The 24,130-nt window shown below is 47.2% G+C and overlaps 3 protein-coding genes across 4 annotated transcripts in view; all 3 read right to left on the reverse strand.

The window, feature by feature from the left end:
- Positions 1-742: 742 nt before the first annotated feature.
- On the reverse strand, positions 743-1,685 carry LOC108644721 (ATP-sensitive inward rectifier potassium channel 12-like). The gene has a single exon (XM_018089426.2). It carries the CDS (start codon positions 1,683-1,685, stop codon positions 1,314-1,316), a length of 372 nt encoding a protein of 123 aa, XP_017944915.2. The 3' UTR covers positions 743-1,313.
- Positions 1,686-2,370: 685 nt separating this feature from the next.
- On the reverse strand, positions 2,371-7,453 carry LOC100495085 (G protein-activated inward rectifier potassium channel 3). 2 transcript variants are annotated; one of them, XM_018089425.2, is made up of 3 exons: positions 6,590-7,453; positions 3,752-4,009; positions 2,371-3,591 (listed from the first exon to the last, which is right to left on the reverse strand). In XM_018089425.2, the coding sequence occupies exons 2-3, from the start codon at positions 3,989-3,991 to the stop codon at positions 2,371-2,373; spliced, it is 1,461 nt and encodes a 486-aa protein (XP_017944914.1). In that variant the 5' UTR covers positions 3,992-4,009; positions 6,590-7,453. The 2 variants fall into 2 exon arrangements, with proteins under 2 accessions (XP_017944914.1, XP_017944913.1); XM_018089424.2 differs by lacking the exon at positions 6,590-7,453 and having other exon boundaries at positions 3,752-4,129.
- A 5,158-nt stretch (positions 7,454-12,611) lies between these two features.
- kmt2b (lysine methyltransferase 2B) overlaps positions 12,612-24,130 on the reverse strand; it is a 35,947-nt gene continuing 24,428 nt past the window's right edge. Inside the window, exons 22-36 of the mRNA XM_002940632.5 lie at positions 23,297-23,455; positions 22,980-23,097; positions 22,179-22,257; positions 21,812-21,972; positions 19,815-20,012; positions 16,862-18,416; positions 16,170-16,259; positions 15,981-16,069; positions 15,766-15,891; positions 15,539-15,613; positions 15,083-15,263; positions 14,794-14,901; positions 14,624-14,707; positions 14,411-14,540; positions 12,612-13,842 (exon numbers count right to left, since the gene is read on the reverse strand). Coding sequence (XP_002940678.3) covers positions 13,567-13,842; positions 14,411-14,540; positions 14,624-14,707; positions 14,794-14,901; positions 15,083-15,263; positions 15,539-15,613; positions 15,766-15,891; positions 15,981-16,069; positions 16,170-16,259; positions 16,862-18,416; positions 19,815-20,012; positions 21,812-21,972; positions 22,179-22,257; positions 22,980-23,097; positions 23,297-23,455 — 3,429 coding nt within the window. The 3' untranslated portion in view covers positions 12,612-13,566. The remainder of the gene's footprint in view (positions 13,843-14,410; positions 14,541-14,623; positions 14,708-14,793; positions 14,902-15,082; positions 15,264-15,538; positions 15,614-15,765; positions 15,892-15,980; positions 16,070-16,169; positions 16,260-16,861; positions 18,417-19,814; positions 20,013-21,811; positions 21,973-22,178; positions 22,258-22,979; positions 23,098-23,296; positions 23,456-24,130) is intronic.

The following is a 24,130-nucleotide window of genomic DNA, read 5'->3' on the forward strand; positions in this document are numbered from 1 at the left end:
TTGGGTTTATTTAATGGTTAAATGATTCCCTTTTCTCTGTAATAATAAAACAGTACCTGTACTTGATCCCAACTAAGATATAATTACCCCTTATTGGGGCAGAACAGCCCTATTGGGTTTATTTAATGGTTAAATGATTCCCTTTTCTCTGTAATAATAAAACAGTACCTGTACTTGATCCCAACTAAGATATAATTACCCCTTATTGGGGCAGAACAGCTCTATTGGGTTTATTTCATGGTTAAATGATTCCCTTTTCTCTGTAATAATAAAACAGTACCTGTACTTGATCCCAACTAAGATATAATTACCCCTTATTGGGGGCAGAACAGCCCTATTGGGTTTATTTAATGGTTAAATGATTCCCTTTTCTCTGTAATAATAAAACAGTACCTGTACTTGATCCCAACTAAGATATAATTACCCCTTATTGGGGCAGAACAGCCCTATTGGGTTTATTTCATGGTTAAATGATTCCCTTTTCTCTGTAATAATAAAACAGTACCTGTACTTGATCCCAACTAAGATTATAATTACCCCTTATTGGGGCAGAACAGCCCTATTGGGTTTATTTCATGGTTAAATGATTCCCTTTTCTCTGTAATAATAAAACAGTACCTGTACTTGATCCCAACTAAGATTATAATTACCCCTTATTGGGGGCAAAATAATCCTATTGGGTTTAATTAATGTTTTATTGATTTTTTAGTAGACTTAAGGTATGGAGATCCAAATTACGGAAAGACCCCTTATCCGGAATACCCTTGGTCCCGAGCATTCTGGATAACGGGTCCTATACCTGTATTAGTAATATCGAGTAACGGAGTCAGGCATATTATATACAAGGTCCAGAGAAGGGATGTTAATTATCTAATGAACCCAGGAACCTTTATGAAGGTCAGTGACCTTACAGTATCCCCTATTGCAGTAGCTTCAGGACCTGTGGCCCAAGTTCTCTTTAGAACATCATTATTTTGTCAGGGCCCATAAAATGTACAAAAACAGACATTCAACCAAGAGCTTCAAGAATATCTACACTATTAAAAAAGTGTTTCCACCAGCTGTACCTCCCTAAATCTCGCTCTGACCCTTAACCTAGGCCCCCCCAGCCACTGCTCCTGACCCCCCTGGAGGATCCCGTGCCACCGTTTGGGAAGCTTTGTCTTAATTATTATTATCATTTATTTATAAAGCGCCAACATATTCCACAGCGCTGTACAATGCATACTAACCTATCATATAAAACAGATTTTTGAGTCTTTGCTCAGCCTATAGCCGCCCTACTCTGCTCGGATGTGGGACCCACGGCCCATCTATAGATTACATTCACTGCCATTAAAGTCGGAGCTCCTTTCTTCGGCAATGTTGCCGATGAGTCTGCCGCTGATTTCGGAGAAGGCTTCCCCACGACCTTCTCTCTCATCCTCTCCCATATCTGTTTCCGTGTATCTGCGGCCTGTGAGGAAGTCGCCATTTTCCCAGAAGTAGCTGAACTCTGATCCTTCCAACTCCCGGGTCTCCTCCATCTCTTTTGCGCTGCAGCGGGGCAACTGCACCTCAAAGGTCTTGTGGAAGCGCTTGTAGTCCACGCGGAAGGCTCCCTTCTCTAGCATCATGCATGGCTCAAAGCGATGGCCCCAGATGATCTCCGTCTCCAAGTACGAGGACTTGGCCTGACAGGTCATACCTAGCAGGAGAGAGGTGAAGTTAGACACTAATGTCCAAGTGTTTCTAGACATTTAGACATTGACCCAATCAATTCCGGAGATGAATTGGGAATGATCTAAAGCTCTTGGCATTATCAAACCCTCTAGTAACAACCATAAAAAGGATTAGGATACCCAAAATGGTTTTCTGCCTACGTCAAAGGCCACAGTTGGGCCCTGGAAGTGGCCTATTGTACAATACGGTTTAGACCATAATCACAGATCTAAAGCTCTTGGCATTATCAAACCCTCTAGTAACAACCATAAAAAGGGTAAGGATACCCAAAATGGTTTCCTGCCTACGTCAAAGGCCACAGTTGGGCCCTGGAAGTGGCCTATTGTACAATACGGTTTAGACCATAATCACAGATCTAAAGCTCTTGGCATTATCAAACCCTCTAGTAACAACCATAAAAAGGGTAAGGATACCCAAAATGGTTTCCTGCCTACGTCAAAGGCCACAGTTGGGCCCTGGAAGTGGCCTATGGTACAATACGGTTTAGACCATAATCACAGATCTAAAGCTCTTGGCATTATCAAACCCTCTAGTAACAACCATAATAAGGGTTAGGATACCCAAAATGGTTTCCTGCCTACGTCAAAGGCCACATTTGGGCCCTGGAAGTGGCCTATGGTACAATACGGTTTAGACCATACCATATTATTACTTGCCTGTGGCCTCCACGATTCCCTCCAGGATGACAATGATCTCAAACTGCTCCCTCAGGAGCTCCTGGGGTCCCATTTCCCAGAAAGGACTGTTCTCATCGATGACGTGGCAAATAACCTGTGGCTCCACCAAGAACAGGCGGTCCTCTCCGGTCTCGTAGCCAAGGTTGATTTCCGATTGTTCCAGAGGGAGGAATTCTCCTTCGTACGTCTGTCTTGACTTGATTAACTTGGCCCTGATTTTGGCATCGACCATGTGACTATCTCTGAGGTCCCCGATTCTGAACATGAAGCAGAGTCTCTCATCGCGGGGACAAACCACACAGTTCTGGCTAAAAATGAGAGTCTGTGCCCTTTTCTTGGGGCGGGAAATTTTCACAAACATGCACCCTACCATAAGGGCGTCTATCATGGAACCGACGATAGACTGCGCCATGACAATGTAGACACCTTCTTGGCAAGTAGCCGTCACCATCCGCGACCCATAACCAATCGTACGTTGGGTCTCCACTGAGAAAAGAAGAGCCGAGGTGAAACTGTCCACGTTCTGGAAACAGGGAGCCCATTCAGTATTATTCATATTGATAATATCCTGGCGCCACAAGGCATCCAAGTAGTAGATGGTGGCGAAGAGAAGCCACGTGACGATGTAGCACATCATGAAGACGAAGAGGAACCAGCGATACTTGAGGTCAACAATGGTCGTAAAGATGTCCGACAGGAAACGAGCCTTTTCTTCTATGTGGCCCAAGTTAACTTGACACTTGCCGTCCTTCGTCACGTACCGTTGGCGCTCTCTCCGAGTAGACGTCTTACCTTGCCGTAGTTCGGCCTCCATAAATTTGCAGCGTTGTTTGGGTTGCCGGTCAGACCCCGCCGTCGAGGACGAAAGAAAGCCCCGGGAGGGGGTGTTAACGTACCGAGGTCCACGACTGATATCAGGAAAACTGATGGCGTGCCTCGGGTACCACCGAGCACTGCCGACTCCTCCATCTCTCAGCGAAGAACGACGGTACTTGGGAAGGTCCGATGAGATGCACACACTAGGCCGAGGCCGGGCTGGGTACGGGTATCCAATATCATTGGTGCTCATGTGACGTTTATACGCACTGCGGGGCATGATGTCAGGAAGAGGCAAGACGGGGTGCACTGGAGTAGGGGTAGGATGTGTGGGCACCTTCGACTCTTTATATGTCGGTACCACCACATGTTCAGGCTGGAAAGAACGGAGAGAAGGTATAAATAGTCCAAAAACATCTAACAAGATCCCTAGTGGGATTGTTTAGGGCTGGAGCTACGGAGGCAAGTCTGAGGGGCAAGTTTAGGGGGCAGATGTTTCCACCCAAGGGAGTTTAACAGTGCATAAAGTCGCTCACCTTTTGTGGAAAGCTGCAGTAGCGCCTGGTGTCAGTAGGAGGGCGAGGTAGGTAGGCCAGTACCTGCTTTGGTTTCATTGGAGGGGCGACTGGTTGACATCTTCCATTTGCTTCAGGGCCTCCACCCTTGTCCGCTTTGGACCCTTCTCCTTGTAAAGCCACGCCTGACATACTGATACTAACAGCTGATTGGACAAGAGGAGGGGAGTGCATGCCTCGCTGGTATTCTGTCCTGGTCATGAAGTCCTAATACAAAGGCTGGAGAGACAGCCATTATTATTATAGAAGTGCAAGCTCACATTAATAAGATGGAGATAAAATGTGATAAAAGATTTTGTAGTGCCTTTATATGGGCACAGAACCCCTCAGTGACTGCTAATATCCTTATCATTTACAGTAGGGGGTACATTATCCCTTATAATACATGAGTGATACTCAGAGTTCCCTGTATAACTCAGCCTGCAGCCTTGTGCCTTTATATGGGGGGCACAGAACCCCTCAGTGACTGCTAATATCCTTATCATTTACAGTAGGGGGTACATTATCCCTTATAATACATGAGTGATACTCAGAGTTCCCTGTATAACTCAGCCTGCAGCCTTGTGCCTTTATATGGGGGGCACAGAACCCCTCAGTGACTGCTAATATCCTTATCATTTACAGTAGGGGGTACATTATCCCTTATAATACATGAGTGATACTCAGAGTTCCCTGTATAACTCAGCCTGCAGCCTTGTGCCTTTATATGGGCACAGAACCCCTCAGTGACTGCTAATATCCTTATCATTTACAGTAGGGGGTACATTATCCCTTATAATACATGAGTGATACTCAGAGTTCCCTGTATAACTCAGCCTGCAGCCTTGTGCCTTTATATGGGGGGCACAGAACCCCTCAGTGACTGCTAATATCCTTATCATTTACAGTAGGGGGTACATTATCCCTTATAATACATGAGTGATACTCAGAGTTCCCTGTATAACTCAGCCTGCAGCCTTGTGCCTTTATATGGGCACAGAACCCCTCAGTGAGTGCTAATATCCTTATCATTTACAGTAGGGGGTACACTATCCCTTATAATACATGAGTGATACTCAGAGTTCCCTGTATAACTCAGCCTGCAGCCTTGTGCCTTTATATGGGGGGCACAGAACCCCTCAGTGACTGCTAATATCCTTATCATTTACAGTAGGGGGTACATTATCCCTTATAATACATGAGTGATACTCAGAGTTCCCTGTATAACTCAGCCTGCAGCCTTGTGCCTTTATATGGGGGGCACAGAACCCCTCAGTGACTGCTAATATCCTTATCATTTACAGTAGGGGGTACATTATCCCTTATAATACATGAGTGATACTCAGAGTTCCCTGTATAACTCAGCCTGCAGCCTTGTGCCTTTATATGGGGGGCACAGAACCCCTCAGTGACTGCTAATATCCTTATCATTTACAGTAGGGGGTACATTATCCCTTATAATACATGAGTGATACTCAGAGTTCCCTGTATAACTCAGCCTGCAGCCTTGTGCCTTTATATGGGGGGCACAGAACCCCTCAGTGACTGCTAATATCCTTATCATTTACAGTAGGGGGTACATTATCCCTTATAATACATGAGTGATACTCAGAGTTCCCTGTATAACTCAGCCTGCAGCCTTGTGCCTTTATATGGGCACAGAACCCCTCAGTGACTGCTAATATCCTTATCATTTACAGTAGGGGGTACATTATCCCTTATAATACATGAGTGATACTCAGAGTTCCCTGTATAACTCAGCCTGCAGCCTTGTGCCTTTATATGGGGGGCACAGAACCCCTCAGTGACTGGTAATATCCTTATCATTTACAGTAGGGGGTACATTATCCCTTATAATACATGAGTGATACTCAGAGTTCCCTGTATAACTCAGCCTGCAGCCTTGTGCCTTTATATGGGCACAGAGCCCCTCAGTGACTGCTAATATCCTTATCATTTACAGTAGGGGGTACATTATCCCTTATAATACATGAGTGATACTCAGAGTTCCCTGTATAACTCAGCCTGCAGCCTTGTGCCTTTATATGGGGGGCACAGAACCCCTCAGTGACTGCTAATATCCTTATCATTTACAGTAGGGGGTACATTATCCCTTATAATACATACTGTAGAATGGACAATTCTAAGCAACTTTTCAATTGGTCTTCTTTATTTAAGTCTTTATCTGCCTTCTTCTTGCAACTCTTAGCAATAGTTTTTTGGTTGCCGGGGTCAGTGACCTCATTTAAAATTGCTCTGTGCGGCTCCAGTTTTATTGTTATTGTTACTTTAGTAACTTTCTTTTCTATTCAGCCCCTCTTCTACTCATATACCAGTCTCTCGTCCAAACCACTCCCTGGTTGCTAAGGTAACTTGGACCCTAGCAACCAAATAGCTGCTGAAACTCCAAACTGGATAGTTGCTGAACTAAAAATGACTAAAAAAAAACTACAATAAAAAATGAAGACCAATTGAAAATTGCCTTAGACTTTTACTCTGTAGGGGTGTTAACTTTTATTATGATGCAGAGTGAAAGCTAAAGGTGAACAAACCTGAGCTTTGTAGGAAGGTAACATTATATAAATATGGAGCTCACATCATTATGGGGAGTTGTTGGCCCTTTGGATACTGGAGGAAGGGGGCTCGGGCCGATGAACTACAACTCCCAGTACCCACTGATACAGCCTTTGGTTCCAACTTCCCAGTGAACCCTCCTGTTATCCAATCAGGCAGGGTTTTCCCAACCAATCAAAATCTAGCAATAGCTGTAAAACCCCCCGAATGCGACAGATTTCAGTTGGAAATGTGGGTTCCACATACCTGTTCTGTGCGCAGTGGATCCTCGCTCTGCCGCTGACCCAGATCTGTGTCAAATCCTCATTAGGTTAAACCTGATTAGGTGCAGCTATAGTGAGCCGGGAGGGGGGGTGTTTATTGCCGTGATTATCACACTTGTGTATATGGACCAATAGCACATCTCATCTGTTGTATCTGTCTGCCTTTATACACGTGTGGGAGCTGCCATATTGCTTGTCTTAAATAAAGGGGCCCTTGTCATTTTACGATTTGTTTTCCCTTTGTATCGGTCAAATGCACATTTTAAAGGGCAAGTAAACAATTATTCACAATAACAGGTAGTTACTTTCCATCAAGACTCCTGCTGATAGAAGCTGCTGCTGCTACAAAGTATCCATTATTCCCCTCCTGCCTCTTTATGGTGGAGACCCAAAGATAGATTTTCAGCGATTGTAAAGGGAAAGTTGACCTCTATATTACCTAACCCATGGGTAATTCCAAGCCCTCATTAGCCGATAGGACAGAAAATAATTACTACTACTATATAATCCCTCCCGTCATCTAAGGCTGTTGCCCGAGCTTATTTCTGGAAGGGGTCGGTGTAAATACTGCACATAATAACCAGGAAACAAAAATAATGGTAAGCAATAAATACACTTTCCCTTTTCCCTGGTTACTATGGCAACCTTCATGCCTCTGGGTCAGTACCTTAGCAATAAGACAAAGTGGGCCAGATACAAACAAACTGCCTCCGACACTTTTTGTGCCCAAGGAAAGATATCCAAAAAGTCTTGGCTGAATCCCAGGATGTGGACTTGAGGTCACCAAGCGAGCGGATCCCCACCTACGGGTGGGCGATATCGGGGAGCGTGTAGGCTAATTTGATTTTGGGCCAAACGATCGAATTATAATGGCGGCAATGGGGCAGTCGGTTTGGGGACCGCATCAACGAGCCGATGCGGTCCCCGATCCGACTGAATCTTTTAACCTGCCCGATGGATATCTGGGCAGATATCGGTCGGGTATGGCAGTGGTTTCTGCCCCTACACGGGCCGATAAGCTGCCGAATTGGTCCAAGGGGCCCATATCGGCAGCTACAATCGGCCAGTGTATGGGGACCTTTAGCCACTTGTTCCAAGGCAACATCAGCCTGAAATGCCCAATGAGCACGCAGTGCCCCTGGGGAGTGTGCCTTTACCCCTTTTTGTTACCATCAGGAACCACAAATCTAGTATAGATTGTCCAAGTTTTAAGGTAGCCATACACAGGCGGATTCGGGTCCTTCGGGCCAACTGTATGGGCACCACTGACAGGCCAACCCAATCGGTATCTGGCCTAAAATTAGTCAGATCTCAGACAGGTTTGATTTTTCCATTCAGATCGGGAACCACATTGGCTCGTTGATGCAGTCCTCGGTCCGACAGCCCATATACCCGCCCGTATTAATTCAATCATTTGGGCCAAACGATCAGGGGCATATGGGAAGACCATCCGCTCATTTGTCAAACGAGCAGATCGCACCTTGTATGGCCGACTTTAGGCCTATATGAATAGATCAAAGCAAGTGAAAAAGTGAAAAGCAGAGACCACCATAGGTAAGTACCCAGGGTCCGACTTGAGGAGGTTGGATGACAGTGAATGGTGGAGAGCTTGTAAATCACTTGTCTAGAGGCAGAGGTTATTGCCTATAAGGAAAAGTGGTCTCAATGTAAGAAGAATTCCGATGTGGGCTCCATAGGCTTTACTGTAAGAGCCTGCAGGACCAAGGGTATATCCCATGGGGCTTAAAGAATTCTTACCCCTGACAAAGTTATTTTCTTATTTCTTGACAATGGAACCCCTGTTAACACTGAAATCGACATCAGGAGCTTTAAAGTTCTTTAGCTTAGTCCTGTCGAACCCTGAGGAGACTCCAAATTTTGAGAAACTGTTTCCAGCGCAAATGCTTAGTTCTATATACACTTTCCCATAAGCTTTGTTTGGCAATATCTTTCTAGCAGACATACTATTCCAGTTCCATTACTTGGGAGCCCCATTACCTCCACCCCTATCCAGTTCCCACTCATGCCTGTTTATCATTGGGAGGCTGAGAAAGTCTGCCGTCACATTCTGCTTCTGAGGAAGGTGAAGAGCCAAAATGTTCTACAAATTCTCTTCCACCCAACACCATTGGATGTAATTCCACCATAAGTCTCTGACTGAGTCCCTCCTTGTTCCCTTATATAGGGAACTGCTGCCATGTTGTCTGTTTCCATCAAGGTTCTTTTCAAGAGGTGGCTGCAAGGTTGGATAGCCTTCCACACTGCTGTAACTCCCCTTGACCAAAAACCTTGGAGACAATTTTCTAAGTAGGCTTCCCAACCGGCCGGTATCTGTGGTCAGTATTCTCCAAAATTATTTCTCTCAGTGGCTGCCCCTCGGCCAGGTTGCTCTCTATATCAATCACCACCTCAGTTTGTACAGAAATCTTCTGATTCTGGTTCCATAGATTTGTATCCCACTGATCCAGGAACACCTTCTGCATGGGTCATACCATCTTGCCCACTTCAACATTGCTGAAACTAAAAACGGAGTGTTTCCGCAACAGAGCCGTCTCTGCCAGACACCGAGATGGCAAAAGCTGACTTTTGTTGGCCTAGACTGTCTTTGCTCTTTAAAAAAATGTTCTGTCTCAAAAGGAAGACCTGTCTGTTGGACCTTGGCAGAGTCAAACAATTTCTCCTTGAGGTAAAAATGAACTTTTGCCACCAGTCGCTCATTTCAATGATGTCATCCAATTGACCCAAAGCGCACTAGCCCTTCAAAAGGGCAAAAAACACAGATTCTTCTCTTCTCACAGCCACAGGCTCTGGAAGATCGCACTAGATCCACTGAAGCCTCTGCAACAAATTCTGTAGCTCACATCTCAGCCAGGGCACCGATAATGCTTCTTCTATCGACTCCTTCTCTACATTCCACAACCACATCTACTGATAGAAGGGCAAGGGCTGGTCTACAGGATGCCCCCAACGCAGTTCTTCAAAGATGCTTTCATCCTTCTATGGAATTCACACAAGACAGTACATGTTCAAATGGCCGTAGGGTTGGAAAACGCCAACATCTCCCTAATGTATTCCTCCATCACTGGAAATGGATACAGCTTCTGACAGAATAGGAAATTTTGCATCAGTTTGTCCCAGTCTCGATGTGTAGAGAAGTAGTTTTTTTGTTTCCCCAAAAATATAAATAAGGGAGAAGAAAGAAGAAGAAGATAGGAGAAGGCAGAAGAGGGTGTTCTTTTCAAGAAGTTGGATAGGCTTCCATACTGCTCTAACACATTGGCAGGAGGCATCTGCTCTCCCCTCAACCAGAAACCTTGGAGACAATTTTCTAAGTAGGCTGCCCAACCCAACCCAACCGGCCAGAATCTGTCGATTTCTCTCCACCACCTCAGTTTGTTTGAAAATCTTCTGATTCTGTAGAACTATACCCCATTCTTTGTAAAGCGTCCCCTCGTGTATAGAAGCTTTTTGTTTCCTCAGAAATATAAATAAGGGAGAAGAAGAAGATAGGAGAAGGAATAAGAGGGTGTTCTCTTCAAGAGGTTGGATAGCCTTTCACACTGCTCTAACACATTGGCAGAAAGCATCTGCTCTCCCCTCAACCAGAAACCTTGGAGACAATTTTCTAAGTAGGCTGCCCAACCCAACCGGCCGGAATCTGTTGATTTCTCTCCACCAATCTTCTGATTCTGTAGAATTGTATCCCATTCTTTGACAAGCATCTTCTTGTGTAGAGAAGTAGCTTTCGGTTTCCTCAGAAATATAAATTAGGGAGAAGAAAGAAGAATATGATAGGAGAAGGAATAAGATGGTGGTTCTGGTTTCTCTGGAAGCTCCACCTGAGATCGTATCACCTTCATGAAAGGCTCCACTAAAGAAACTTCAGATGAATGTAGTTCTTCCTCTGCAACATCTTCCTCCTCTTAATCAGCAGCAGCACTACAGTCGATGGTGAATACTAGGAACCTGTGCCACCCTGCTGGCTCTTCTCTAGCGCTCTTAGTAGCCAACTTTACTCTGATCCATTCCATAACATCTGTCTGTTGCTGCATCCCCAGCCAACCTTATTGTTCAACATTTGATCAGTTTTTTAAGGGCTTCTTCTTTGGAAGACAACTTTCTTGGGGTAGGAGCACTAAAAAGAAATAATACAAACATGAAACCATAAGCACAGATTGAGGCCTTCCAACAAAGTGGCTCCCCATCTAATATCTCTGGAGGGTTAGGAGCCATTCTAACAAAATTAAGACTTTATGGTTCTGGCCCATAACCTGGTCGGACACTCATGTAATCTGGATCAACGTTGAACCTCAACATCTCAGGATACAGTTAAGGTGCCCATGCACCTTAAGATCCGCTCGCCATCTTCTTCCGATATCCCCACCTACAGGGGGAATTTAGGCTAATTCAATCATTTAGCCCTGGGGAATTATAATGACGGGCATAGGCAAAGTCGGTCCGGGGACCACATCAACGAGCCAATGCGGTCCCCGATCCGACTAGATTTTCTAACCTGCCTGATCGAGATCTGGCCGATTTCAGACCAGATAACGGTCGGGCAGACCCGTCGGTAATCCCCATACACGGGCCAATTAGCTGCCGAATCTGTCTAAGGGACCCATATCGCCAGCTAGAATCAGCCCGTGTATGGGGATCTTTATCCCAGGGCTGCCTACCAACAGGACCGACCAATCTCCTCTATGAGCAAATGCACTCTGCACAGCCCTGCCAGGGAGATAGGCCAACTGCCCAGGTACAGAACCCAAAAGGCAGGTCCAAGTCAGCCACAAAGACAACAAATGGAGGATTAGTATCAAGTTCTTTTCTCAGCGAGTGAAGGAAGGGGAATTACCCAGAGGCGTTAATGCTGCCGTAGTAACCAGGGAAAATGTGGGTAGGAGCCCAGATCAGATGCAAACAAGGGCACATACAGGGAAGGGGGGGGTATTAGAGGGTATTAAGAGCCACTATAAAGTAAATTTGTTCATGTTAACTCACCTCCAACATTTAAGTCTTGATTTTTCATATACGATGTGTTATGGCAGCACCAGTCTGTGTGCCCAGAGCATTCCTACTTTGTTTTGTTTGGTGCTTCTTCAGAGCAGGGTGGGAACTTTAACCCCGTTGTGCCTTCTGGGCTGGTTTCACCAAAGCTCCTAAATACTAAACCTTTACTGAATATACAGATCCTATTCTTACATTAAACTGGTGATACAGCAATGTGATTGGACCAACCTGATTCAATGAGATCACAAACAGCCTACAATGGCTTTTGTAGCATATACTGCTCTGCGGGTGAATTTCAGCTACTTCCCCCCACCCCCAACCAACCCCACCCCACGCCTCCTGTCATGGGCAGCAAAAGGCAATTTCCATTCAGGTGTCTTTCTTGGCCTTTTGCATCCTTAAACCTTACTTTTGATATAATCCTTTGGCTGTTCCTGCTGAATTGTGCTTAGTACAGGGGAATCCCTATGTGCCATAGTTTTATGGTATCTCTCTGTACAGGCTATGAGCAAACTTAGGGGGCTGTTCCTGCTGAATTGTGCTTAGTACAGGGGAATCCCTATGTGCCATAGTTTTATGGTATCTCTCTGTACAGGCTATGAGCAAACTTAGGGGGCTGTTCCTGCTGAATTGTGCTTAGTACAGGGGAATCCCTATGTGCCATAGTTTTATGGTATCTCTCTGTACAGGCTATGAGCAAACTTAGGGGACTGTTCCTGCTGAATTGTGCTTAGTACAGGGGAATCCCTATGTGCCATAGTTTTATGGTATCTCTCTGTACAGGCTATGAGCAATCTTAGGGGGCTGTTCCTGCTGAATTGTGCTTAGTACAGGGGAATCCCTATGTGCCATAGTTTTATGGTATCTCTCTGTATAGGCTATGGGCAAACTTAGGGGGCTGTTCCTGCTGAATTGTGCTTAGTACAGGGGAATCCCTATGTGCCATAGTTTTACAGGCTAAAGAAAAGGATTGTGAGCTCCCGGGAACATAACATTACAACATGGCAAAATGTTCATTTTTATTTAAAATGCTAAAGAGGAGGTGAAACAATGAAACATTATTATTCACCAGGAAAAGTCCTTAAATAAAAAAAAGTGCATAGAAAAACCAACGTCCTTACAAATCTTTGTACAGATATATACACCCTGCGCGTGACGGCGGCGGCGGCGGTTCTCAGTCTCACACTGGATTCCCATTCGTTCCCTCGGGAAGAGACAAATCTAAGGGTCAGAAAACATGAACAAAAGGGGGGGGGGGAAAAAGATGGCGGCAAAGAGAAGGGTGTGTTATGTCTGATGGGGGGGGCTGGGTGGTCTCACTGCCTGCGTGGGGGGGAATTAAACAAACATGGCTGAAAGCAGTTAGGGCAGGGCAGGCAGCAGCTCCCCATTGGCTGCTGATGTACAGGTCAGAGGTCGACTAAAAATGATTGTCATCCCCAAAGTAAGCTTGCTCCTCCTCCCAAATATAGGGGGGGGTCTCCCTTTCTCCACAATAAACAGGGGGGGGAAGACCGTACTGATCCCCCCTCAGAAGCCAAGGCCGGTCCTTGCCGATTGGCCAGTGCCGCCCCTGCCCCACCCTATCAGAACATAAAAACTAGCAGCAAAGTAGTAGCTGAATCCAGAGCACAAATTAGAGAATACCCTGAGAGGAAGGAGAAGAGACCCCCCCCCATAAATTGCCATGTACCCCCGACAGTCAGGACAGACGGTAAAGTGCGATTTTTCCTTTCCATTCCCTCTAGAAATCCGAGATAAGATTCGTAGAAAAGAGTCACACAGCCAGCTGCACAAGGGGAGAGATGCTGCCCCCCCCCCACATCCATCCATGGGGGGGGGGGGGATCTCCTGAGGCCAGGCTAAACTATAAGGAAGTGCCAGCACCTCCGCCCTGACTCCTGCACCCACCCAGGGGGCGCGGCCTGTTGCTGGGCGAGGGCCCCCGGAGGATCAGTTGAGGAACCGCCTGCATTTCTTGGCGCCGCAGTTGCAGGGCAGCTTGTTACTGGCGTCCTCAATGGGGAACTTGTAGTCGTAGGTCAGCTCCTCCCCGCGGTAAATGCTGCGCAGCGCAAAGATGACGATGTGCTTCTGGCCCTCCACGTGGATGACCCGGGAGTAGCAGTTCGGCTCGCACGAGTGGTTGATGAATCTCGCCGCGTTCCCGTGCATCGTCGCGTCCACCACGTCGAAGTCGTCGATACGGAACATGTAGCACCCGATGCCCTGGGTAGGGGGGATAGAGAGACATCTACTGTAATAGGGTCTCCCACCGGCAGATGTTCTAACTCATAACACTAAGCTTAGGGGTCGTGGGAAATGATCAGAACATTCGCAAAGAGTAAGGATTGTCTGTGTTAGAAGCAGATTCGGATGCAGACTGCACCGATTTCTATGCTGCCATGTAATGTAAATCTTAATTCACTACTAATCAGCCTTGTATAGATATATATATATATATATATATATATATGGTCTATCGGGCCTGTTATCATGGTATATACACTGGATATGGGGCCTGTTATAATGGTATATACACTGGATATTGTGTCATTTATATTGTATATATACTGTATATTTTGAGTGGGTCCCTAAGCTCAGGTTATAGTGTATATATAACTGTATATTGTGAGTGGGTCCCTAAGCTCGGGTAAGTGACAGTCAGTAGAAAGGCTACAGGGGCATCCTTGGGGGGCAGACCTTCCCTGCCAAAGGGCTGGGGCACAGCCCCGGAACATGAATGCAGCATGACTAACCTATCGCTGTTCAGCATTAAGTGAGGGAGAGCACTTACCTTGCTGTCATAAAACTTCTCTCTTTTATCAGTGAGTACAGAACGGATAACGATGCCGGAATATTCTATCACCATTTCTCCTGCATCTATGTTTCTCTTGCAGAACAAACCCCTGCCATGGATTGCAGACCTGTGGGGCACAAAGCAGCGCATTAGGGACACGGCCCGTGTTTAGTAGGACTCCCAGCATCCGCCATTCACCCCCAAACTCACCTGTACACTCCAACGGCCTCTTTAGATGTTTTCTTTAGATGGCGGAAGCGCATTGCCATAGGCAGATCCAGACTGGTGGCGCGCCTAAACACAGACACAGAGGGACAGTGTAAATCCCTAGTAAGAGAAGGGGCACCAGCGGGCACACAATCCAGCAGCCCCGCCTTTACCTGGTGGACTTCAGCTGCACCTCCTCCTCTTCCTCCTCGCAGGGCCCAATCTCCGGCAGTGTGCGGTGCTGGGAAGCCAGGAAGTTAAACATGTCGAAGGTGGATTTCCTATTGGGAAACACAGGGTTAAGCACTGCTGCCTGGCACTACTGGGGTCCTTGGTTCAATTCCAGCTAGAGCACCATTAACTTCATCCAGTTTACTACAAACACATACAAGTTAATTAATTGGCCCCAGGGTGTGTGATTGTGCCCCATGTGCTGGGGTAATACCGGGCAATACTTCTTACCTGACATAGACCTCACTGCGGGCACAACCAGAGGGGTTGGTGGAAATTTCTCCTTCTTCTACCTCTTGGGGGTGAAAGAGGAATTTGTACCCACGGCATCGCTCCGCGCCAGTCAGCTGCTCCAGGAGGAAAAGGACTGCGTCGTGCTGGACTCCAAACATGCGTGTCCCGATCATGCTAGCTGTGAAAATACATGTACATGTAACAGCAGGTTAGCAAAAACCATGCAGGAAGCAAGGACCTGACATTGCACCAATGGCTTTCCTTCCTACAGGTCATGTGATGTGAAGTCACTGCTGGCATTGAAGCTAAGCAGGAAGTCTCTGCATTGCTGAATTTGCCCAAACATGGGGCAGAGATGCACTAAGGGCAATTTTTTCTTATCCAAACGGATGCCGTATCGCCCCTAAGTAAACATGTATCCGCTTGTTTTTCAGAACTCTAAATTGGTCTTACCCGAAAGGGACAAATGTCGTAGCTTTCCCACACCGCGAGTCTCTTGCACCTTCTCCAGAACAGCTTTCCACGCATCTAGGGCAGATAAAGAAGTGAAGGCACAGTTTATTGCACAAAACATGGCTTCTCTGTATATCTGTGCAAATACATACAGGAGGGAGCTGCCATATTGGTTCCCTGTATAGTGAGAGTATAACAACTAACAAGGCGGCCAATCGAAAGCTCACCTTCTGCACTGTCAGCCTGGATGTAGAATCCGTCTTCACTAGTGATTTCAAAGCGCAGATAGGGGCCGTCCCTCCTCGGCACAGAACTCTTCTTCTCTTCCTCGTTCTCAAAATTTGGAATGTATTCTGAAAAAGAAAAGGCATTGGGGGGTTTCCTTAGTAATGGGCCGACACAACTTTATGTATCTCCGGCCCAGAAGGGGCGGTTCCGTTACCTAAGGGCGGTGCCAAGGAAGGAGAATCAACTGGGGTTTCCTCTTGGGAGTCTTCATCTTTCACAGCGAGAGTAAGATCAATAAACAGCCTATGGGAGAGCAGAAGAGTAAATTGGGAGATTTATTTGCCCCTGAGTTAAAGAAGCCCAACTGCATCTTCCCAAAGCAGTAACACGGAGCCGCACTTACCCATCATTCAGACTTTGCTCTTCGTCTTTCAGAGAGGTGAGATCCAGCACTTCCTGCACCATGGGAGCCTTGATCCTGGCCCGGTTTAATCTGCACGTGGGAAAGAATAATTATTTCTTTCCTCTAGACCAGTGGGGGGGGGGGGCAACATGGTGCTCACCAACCCCTTTCATGTTGCTCCCAGTGGCCCATTTATACATTTCTGGCTCGGAGGCAAGTTATGGAAGCACAGAGACTCAGTTTTACCCCAAGCAGAGCCTCCTGTAGGCTAGGAGTCCCCATGGGGGCTACCAAACAGCCAATCACAGCCCTTAATTTGCACTTTTTCATGCTTGTGTGACTCACCAACACTTTTCACATCTGAGTGTGGCTCACAAGTTCGGGGATCCCTGCTCTAGAACATGTAGAACTTGTATAGGCAGAACATCCCCTGCATATTTCTGTCTTTCAGCTGCCTTTGTTACACATCCCCTAGTAAATATAATCATTACTTGCCCTTTAATCCCTTTCCCCTTGGTATTCTATCCATTTCCCACCTCTTTCTTTTCTATCCATCACTCCTTTCTATTCCTTCCTTTCCTCCCTACCTGTCTCCCCTTTCCCCACCAATTTTCCCAACCCCTCTCCCCGAGTCCAGTCTAATGGCGGCAGAATTAAACGGGCTTATGACAATAAGAGAATGGGACACATACCTTGTGCCGGCCACTGAGCTGGAGGCAGGGTCGGCACTTAGCACCACAGAACTACTTATGACAGAAATATCCGTTTTGTCCCCCACTTTGGGTCCATCGGTTTGTTCCAGTTTTGGTTTCTTGACAGGGAAGCAAGTGCTGCTGGGCAAAGGTGGCCTCTTGAGACAAAGGGAAGGAAGAGACACCACCTTGACCGGCGTGGGCTGGAGCACCGAGAGCTGCGGCTGCACTTGGAGACGTGCCTGGGGTTGCGGGGCAGGTTTCAGCTGAGGCTGCTGCGGTTGCACGGAGGAAGCAACGCTCAAAACGCCACTATTTATGGGTACATTTTGCAGTAGACAGGTCTGAGGGATTCCAGTGATTGCTGGGGTCATAAGTGCCTGGGTGCCCAGAGTTATCTGCCCCGTACCCTGCATGACGTTCAGCATCGGCACCACGCGCACCACAGGGGTACTCAGCGTCCATGACTGGCCCGGGTTAATGGAGGACGTAGCCTGCAAGATAACGGTGTTCATGGAAGGAGACAGCGGCGTGGGTTGCGGATGAGGAAGACCGGAGAGAGGGTTTTTGGCATTTTTCGGAGCGACTTTAACATGTTTTACAGCAGGAAGCTTTGGGAGCGCAAGAGCAGTCACTCGCTCTGCTTTGGAAGTCTCTCGCAGCAGCGGCTGCTCTGCGTTTCCATTCTCCACCTTCACCAGCACCTGACCCATCTTATTCAGCAATATAACCTTGGGCGTCGGCACATTCACCGACACCGGAGGGGCGTCATAAGTGTTCTTTGTAGGCACAGATATTAGCGGGTGACAGACTCTCTGCAGCTGTGGGGGGTCCCTAAGAGGGGGCGGCCCTTGTGAAGGCTGGCGGGATACAGCACCATTGCCGTTAGAGAGCAGAGTCGCATCGCCGTTCTGTGCTGAAGAGGAAGAAGAAGAGGAGGCAACAGATGCCGGAGGACCAATATGGTGCAGCTGGATGCTAGACTCGGAATTCCCTGTGTTTTTAAGCACAAATTCCACAATCTCAGAAGGAATGTGGGAAGGAGTTTTGCCTCCACCAATGGGGCCACAGGGACCCTGGGAGCCATCCTCGCTGTCCGTGCTGTCATGGATACCGTCTAACTGCCGGATGTGAACAGAGGATGCAGAGGCCGGCATAGAGCTTATTTTATCACCAGATACGACTGTCCGTGTTAAACCGTAGTACTGGTCATCGGCATCTTCCTCCGAACTGCTGTCGCCCTCCGACCCCACGATCAGTTGGGCGCCGCACGGTCCCAACAGCGCCCCCCCGTCTGACGATGACATCACTTCCACCTCGCTGGCCCCGCCACATGAGGCCGGAGTCGGCACCTCGTTCTCAGACGTAGCGCGGTGTCGAATCACTGGGCGAGCTGGGAGCGGGGACGGGCTGGTAGTTTCTTCGGGAGAGCGAGTGGATGATGGGGCATTAAATCTAGAAGGTGGGACTGGTCTGCGAGTCCTGCGAAGTGGAGTCACTTCTGGATCACTGACTGTGAGGATATGGTGCGATAATGAGGAGGATGTTGGGCTCCCTGGAAAAATACATGGACATGGGAGTTAGTTGTTATTGTAAGCAGCAGTCCTGCCCTGCTTTATGGTTGAGATTCTAGCTATCTGTATAACAGAGCATTCTGTCACAGTGGCACAGATCCTATCTGATCCCCCCATTGTAAGCAGCAGTCCTGCCCTGCTTTATGGCTGAGATTCTAGCTATCTGTATAACAGAGCATTCTGTCACAGTGGCACAGATCCTATCTGATCCCCCCATTGTAAGCAGCAGTCCTGCCCTGCTTTATGGCTGAGATTCTAGCTATCTGTATAACAGAGCATTCTGTCACAGTGGCACAGATCCTATCTGATCCCCCATTGTAAGCAGCAGTCCTGCCCTGCTTTATGGCTGAGATTCTAGCTATCTGTATAACAGAGCATTCTGTCACAGTGGCACAGATCCTATCTGATCCCCCCATTGTAAGCAGCAGTCCTGCCCTGTTTTATGGCTGAGATTCTAGCTATCTGTATAACAGAGCATTCTGTCACAGTGGCACAGATCCTATCTGATCCCCCCATTGTAAGCAGCAGTCCTGCCCTGCTTTATGGCTGAGATTCTAGCTATCTGTATAACAGAGCATTCTGTCACAGTGGCACAGATCCTATCTGATCCCCCCATTGTAAGCAGCAGTCCTGCCCTGCTTTATGGCTGAGATTCTAGCTATCTGTATAACAGAGCATTCTGTCACAGTGGCACAGACCCTATCTGATCCCCCCCCATTGTAAGCAGCAGTCCTGCCCTGCTTTATGGCTGAGATTCTAGCTATCTGTATAACAGAGCATTCTGTCACAGTGGCACAGATCCTATCTGATCCCCCCCCCCCCATTGTAAGCAGCAGTCCTGCCCTGCTTTATGGCTGAGATTCTAGCTATCTGTATAACAGAGCATTCTGTCACAGTGGCACAGATCCTATCTGATCCCCCCCATTGTAAGCAGCAGTCCTGCCCTGCTTTATGGCTGAGATTCTAGCTATCTGTATAACAGAGCATTCTGTCACAGTGGCACAGATCCTATCTGATCCCCCCATTGTAAGCAGCAGTCCTGCCCTGCTTTATGGCTGAGATTCTAGCTATCTGTATAACAGAGCATTCTGTCACAGTGGCACAGATCCTATCTGATCCCCCCATTGTAAGCAGCAGTCCTGCCCTGCTTTATGGCTGAGATTCTAGCTATCTGTATAACAGAGCATTCTGTCACAGTGGCACAGATCCTATCTGATCCCCCCCCCATTGTAAGCAGCAGTACTGCCCTGCTTTATGGCTGAGATTCTAGCTATCTGTATAACAGAGCATTCTGTCACAGTGGCACAGATCCTATCTGATCCCCCCCCATTGTAAGCAGCAGTACTGCCCTGCTTTATGGCTGCGATGCTAGCTCTCACCTGGTGAAGGTAGGGGACGGGATGAACCCCCAAGAGGCCGCCGTGATGGAGAGTAGTTTGGAGTTTTCATACGTGCACCTATAAAAGAGCGGGGTGCAGTTGCGCTGGTGTTGGGCTGAAGAGGCGGAGGCTGCCCACAAGAGGAGGAGGTATCTGCAGGAAGAGGAGGGCTGAAAGCTGCTTCCATTTCTGTGGGATCTGAAGAAAGAACAAAGATCTGTTTGGTGATTACAAGATACATACATATGTGCTCTTCTCATAGTAACAAGGCAGCAGTAGGTTATAGAATAGCCAATTTTAAGCAACTCTTCAATTGGTCCTTATTATTTATTTGTGATAATTAAAAACTATTTGCCTTCCTCTTCTTCCATCTTCCCCAGTTTTTAAATGGGGGTCACTGACCCCAGCAGCCAAAAACACTATTGTACTGTGAGGCTCCAGTTTTATCAGTAGAACTTACAAACTGTAACATTAATACTAAATGCTCATTTCCTGTATGTGGATACAGAAGCAGTCACTGGGCAGAAACACTGACAATTAATGCCCCACCTCCCCAGTTTAACTTTCACACTTCTCCATTTAGCCAAGTTCCTTCTGAGTATTTTTATTCCCTATTCTCTACTTGCAACTTTATTACTCCCTCTGTTCCATCTCATTTCCCCCATTCTACCTCCTCCCCTCCTCCCACACAAATGCTATTATAAGGAACTGGCAGAAAGGCAGCCACATGAATTCATACCTGTATCTGCTCAACTGCCAACATTATCTGGTGCTTATCCACTTCATCTCTCCATCAGAGTATATATTGCCCAGTACCCAGCCTCCATCAGAGTATATAATGCCCGGTACCCTGCCTCCATCAGAGTATATATTGCCCGGTACCCAGCCTCCATCAGAGTATATAATGCCCGGTACCCTGCCTCCATCAGAGTATATATTGCCCAGTACCCTGCTTCCATCAACCCTCCCTGCCTCCATCAGAGTATATATTGCCCAGTACCCTGCCTCCATCAGAGTATATATTGCCCAGTACCCTGCCTCCATCAGAGTATATATTGCCCGGTACCCTGCCTCCATCAGAGTATATATTGCCCAGTACCCTGCCTCCATCAGAGTATATATTGCCCAGTACCCTGCCTCCATCAGAGTATATATTGCCCGGTACCCTGCCTCCATCAGAGTATATATTATCAGCAACCCCACCTGCCTCCATCAGAGAATATATTGTCAGCATCCCTCCCTGCCTCCATCAGAGTATATATTGCCCTGTACCCTGCCTCCATCAGAGTATATATTACCATCAACCCCCCTGCCTCCATCAGAGTATGTATTCCCATAAATCCTCCCCGCCTCCATCAGAGTATGTATTCCCATAAATCCTCCCCGCCTCCATCAGAGTATGTATTCCTATCAACCCCCCCTGCCTCCATCAGAGTATATATTACCAACAGCGTTTCTCTCACCTCATTAACTCTCTGCACGGTTCATATATTTGATATATATCTGTACTCACTGCACTCTATCATTGCACTCTAACGCTGTATTACACTGCACTCACTTTACTATTGTACTTTGTAATTGTGCCGTACTGCCCCATGCTGCACAACAATTCCTATGTACTTTTAGGGCAAATGGCAATAAATTCCTACTTGACTTGGCTTTCTATTCCGAGCAACCCTGGCTCCCCAAAATACATAGTATCCCCCAAGCGTTTAGTTATCCTCTTCCCCCTCCTTCCCTGGGCACGGTCCTTATTAATACATTCCGATTCCTTCTTGGACCTTCAATAGCCGCTAATCCATCCACTGCTCAGTATCCATCTAAAGAATCAGCCATTGCAACAAACACCCCATACCCATCTCAGCCTTATAACCACCCTGTCCTTTTGCTTATTGTTACATCTCCTCTCCCAATTAATAACATACAACCTTTTGTCTCTTATTCTTTCAAATTTCCTGTAAGGAAGCATTAACGTTATCAAGAAATGTCTCTCTTACCTGGTAAAGGCCCAGGACTATGAACAATGGTCTTGTTCTGTTCCTGCCCCTCCCCTCCCTCAGGGTGGGTCTCTCCGGAGTTGGGGCAGTGTTCAAGGACCCTGCATTTGTACCAGCACTGGCGCCGCGCGTCCTGTGTGCTCCAATAGAGTCGCGAGCACCTGAACCAATCAGATTAGAAAAAAGATAGAGGGAACTTACTTCTGCCCCCTAGTGCTTAGTACAGGGCAATGCATTTACTTTATATCTTTATGGCATATCCGCCATTTTTGGCCAGGCCACAGTTAAATGTATCATGGTGCTATAAATGTACAAAGACTTAAGTAGCTGAAGGAGTCAGGCAGCCAATTGGCTAAAAGGCACTCACTGATATCCCACGGGGTAAATCTTCCCTTCAGTGACGGACAGATCATTGAGCATTCCCAAACTGTCAATCTTCATAGAACCTGCAACACAAGGCAATGAGGAGCTGCCAGACTGCGGCGCTCGGGGAAGACACCGGCATATTACAGGGTGGGGGGTGTGTGTGGGTATGTGCCAATATCTGCATTGGTTTTAAATGGGACCTGTCACTCTAGGCGGCCGCCATTTTGTGGGCAGTTATTAAGGCAAGCTTTGTGTCACCCCCAAAATCTTGTATATGTGCTAGAATGGGGGTGCCTGAGGTACATGCCTATGCACTGGCTACGCAATTAGATAATGAGGAGAGAGCAGGGAAAGTGAGTGTTGAATGGAAAGTGAAAGTAAGGCCTAAGGCATAGAGGCAGGGCAGGAAATATTTGATTGACAGAGGGTCAGACTTGGGGGTGCAGGGCTCACCGGGGCTGCTGCCCCAGGGACCCCCACCATCCACCTTCCCCCAAGTGTGTGTAAATGAAACTTAAATTCAATATATTGGGGGAGGGAGATTGGCGGCCCTGGGCAGGCGGAGCCCACCAGGTTTTTTCACTACTGCCCCATCGGCCATTTTAAAATGCCTTTATATTGGGTATGGATGTGTTAATATATGGGCTTTATATCTAACTTGAAAAGGACTATTACTATGCAGCTTTTGATGTCTGGGTAACAGGTCCCCTTTAATATTAGGCACAGAATCCTCGGTGGGAGCCCAATCAGGACTATCCAGGGTGGGCTTGTTTAAGGGACCCCCCTCACCTTCTGCACTTACCAATCATCATGTGGATATGGTCAGGCTCCAGTCCCTGAAGGAACTTCCTTCTAAAGCTGATCCCTTCGAAGTCCACGTACACCCTGCGCAGTACATCGAAGCAGTCCTCTTCTACCGGCTGCACCGGGACAGGGAAACGGTCACTCTCATTTATCTCTTATTAATAAACCTCCATCAGGCAGGACTCTATGGCTGGGCATTATAAATGCACTAGGGGTGGCTTGCCCCAGTGCAGCCATATCCCAACCTCTGTTCCCCATTGGATAGAGAAAGGGATAATTATACACAAACCCACAGTAGCAAAGCTTCCCACTCACCGTGCCATCAAGTAACTTTGTGTGCTTTGAGCAGAACATCTTTTTGTCATCCTGAAAGCAGCAGCGGCTGGCCCGGGCACACATGAAGTGGAAATTGCTATGGCAGGTGGATAAGCAGCAGCCGACGGTAGCACCGATCTTCTGGCAATTATCACAGCGCTGTCAGGGAAAGAAGTTTGTCACTCAAAAATTTGTTTTATGGTTTCGGCAAACTTAGGGGGCTGTTCCTGCTGAATTGTGCTTAGTACAGGGGAATCCCAATGTGCCATAGTTTTATGGTATCTCTCTGTACAGGCTATGAGCAAACTTAGGGGGCTGTTCCTGCTGAATTGTGCTTAGTAAAGGGGAATCCCTATGTGCCATAGTTTTATGGTATCTCTCTGTACAGGCTATGAGCAAACTTAGGGGGCTGTTCCTGCTGAATTGTGCTTAGTAAAGGGGAATCCCTATGTGCCATAGTTTTATGGTATCTCTGTACAGGCTATGAGCAAACTTAGGGGGCTGTTCCTGCTGAATTGTGCTTAGTACAGGGGAATCCCTATGTGCCATAGTTTTATGGTATCTCTCTGTACAGGCTATGAGCAAACTTAGGGGGCTGTTCCTGCTGAATTGTGCTTAGTACAGGGGAATCCCTATGTGCCATAGTTTTATGGTATCTCTCTGTACAGGCTATGAGCAAACTTAGGGGGCTATTCCTGCTGAATTGTGCTTAGTACAGAAGAATCCCTATGTGCCATAGTTTTATGGTATCTCTCTGTACATGCTATGAGCAAACTTAGGGGGCTGTTCCTGCTGAATTGTGCTTAGTACAGGGGAATCCCTATGTGCCATAGT

This window comes from Xenopus tropicalis, chromosome 7 (genome assembly GCF_000004195.4).
Source record: "Xenopus tropicalis strain Nigerian chromosome 7, UCB_Xtro_10.0, whole genome shotgun sequence".
NCBI lineage: Eukaryota > Metazoa > Chordata > Amphibia > Anura > Pipidae > Xenopus > Xenopus tropicalis.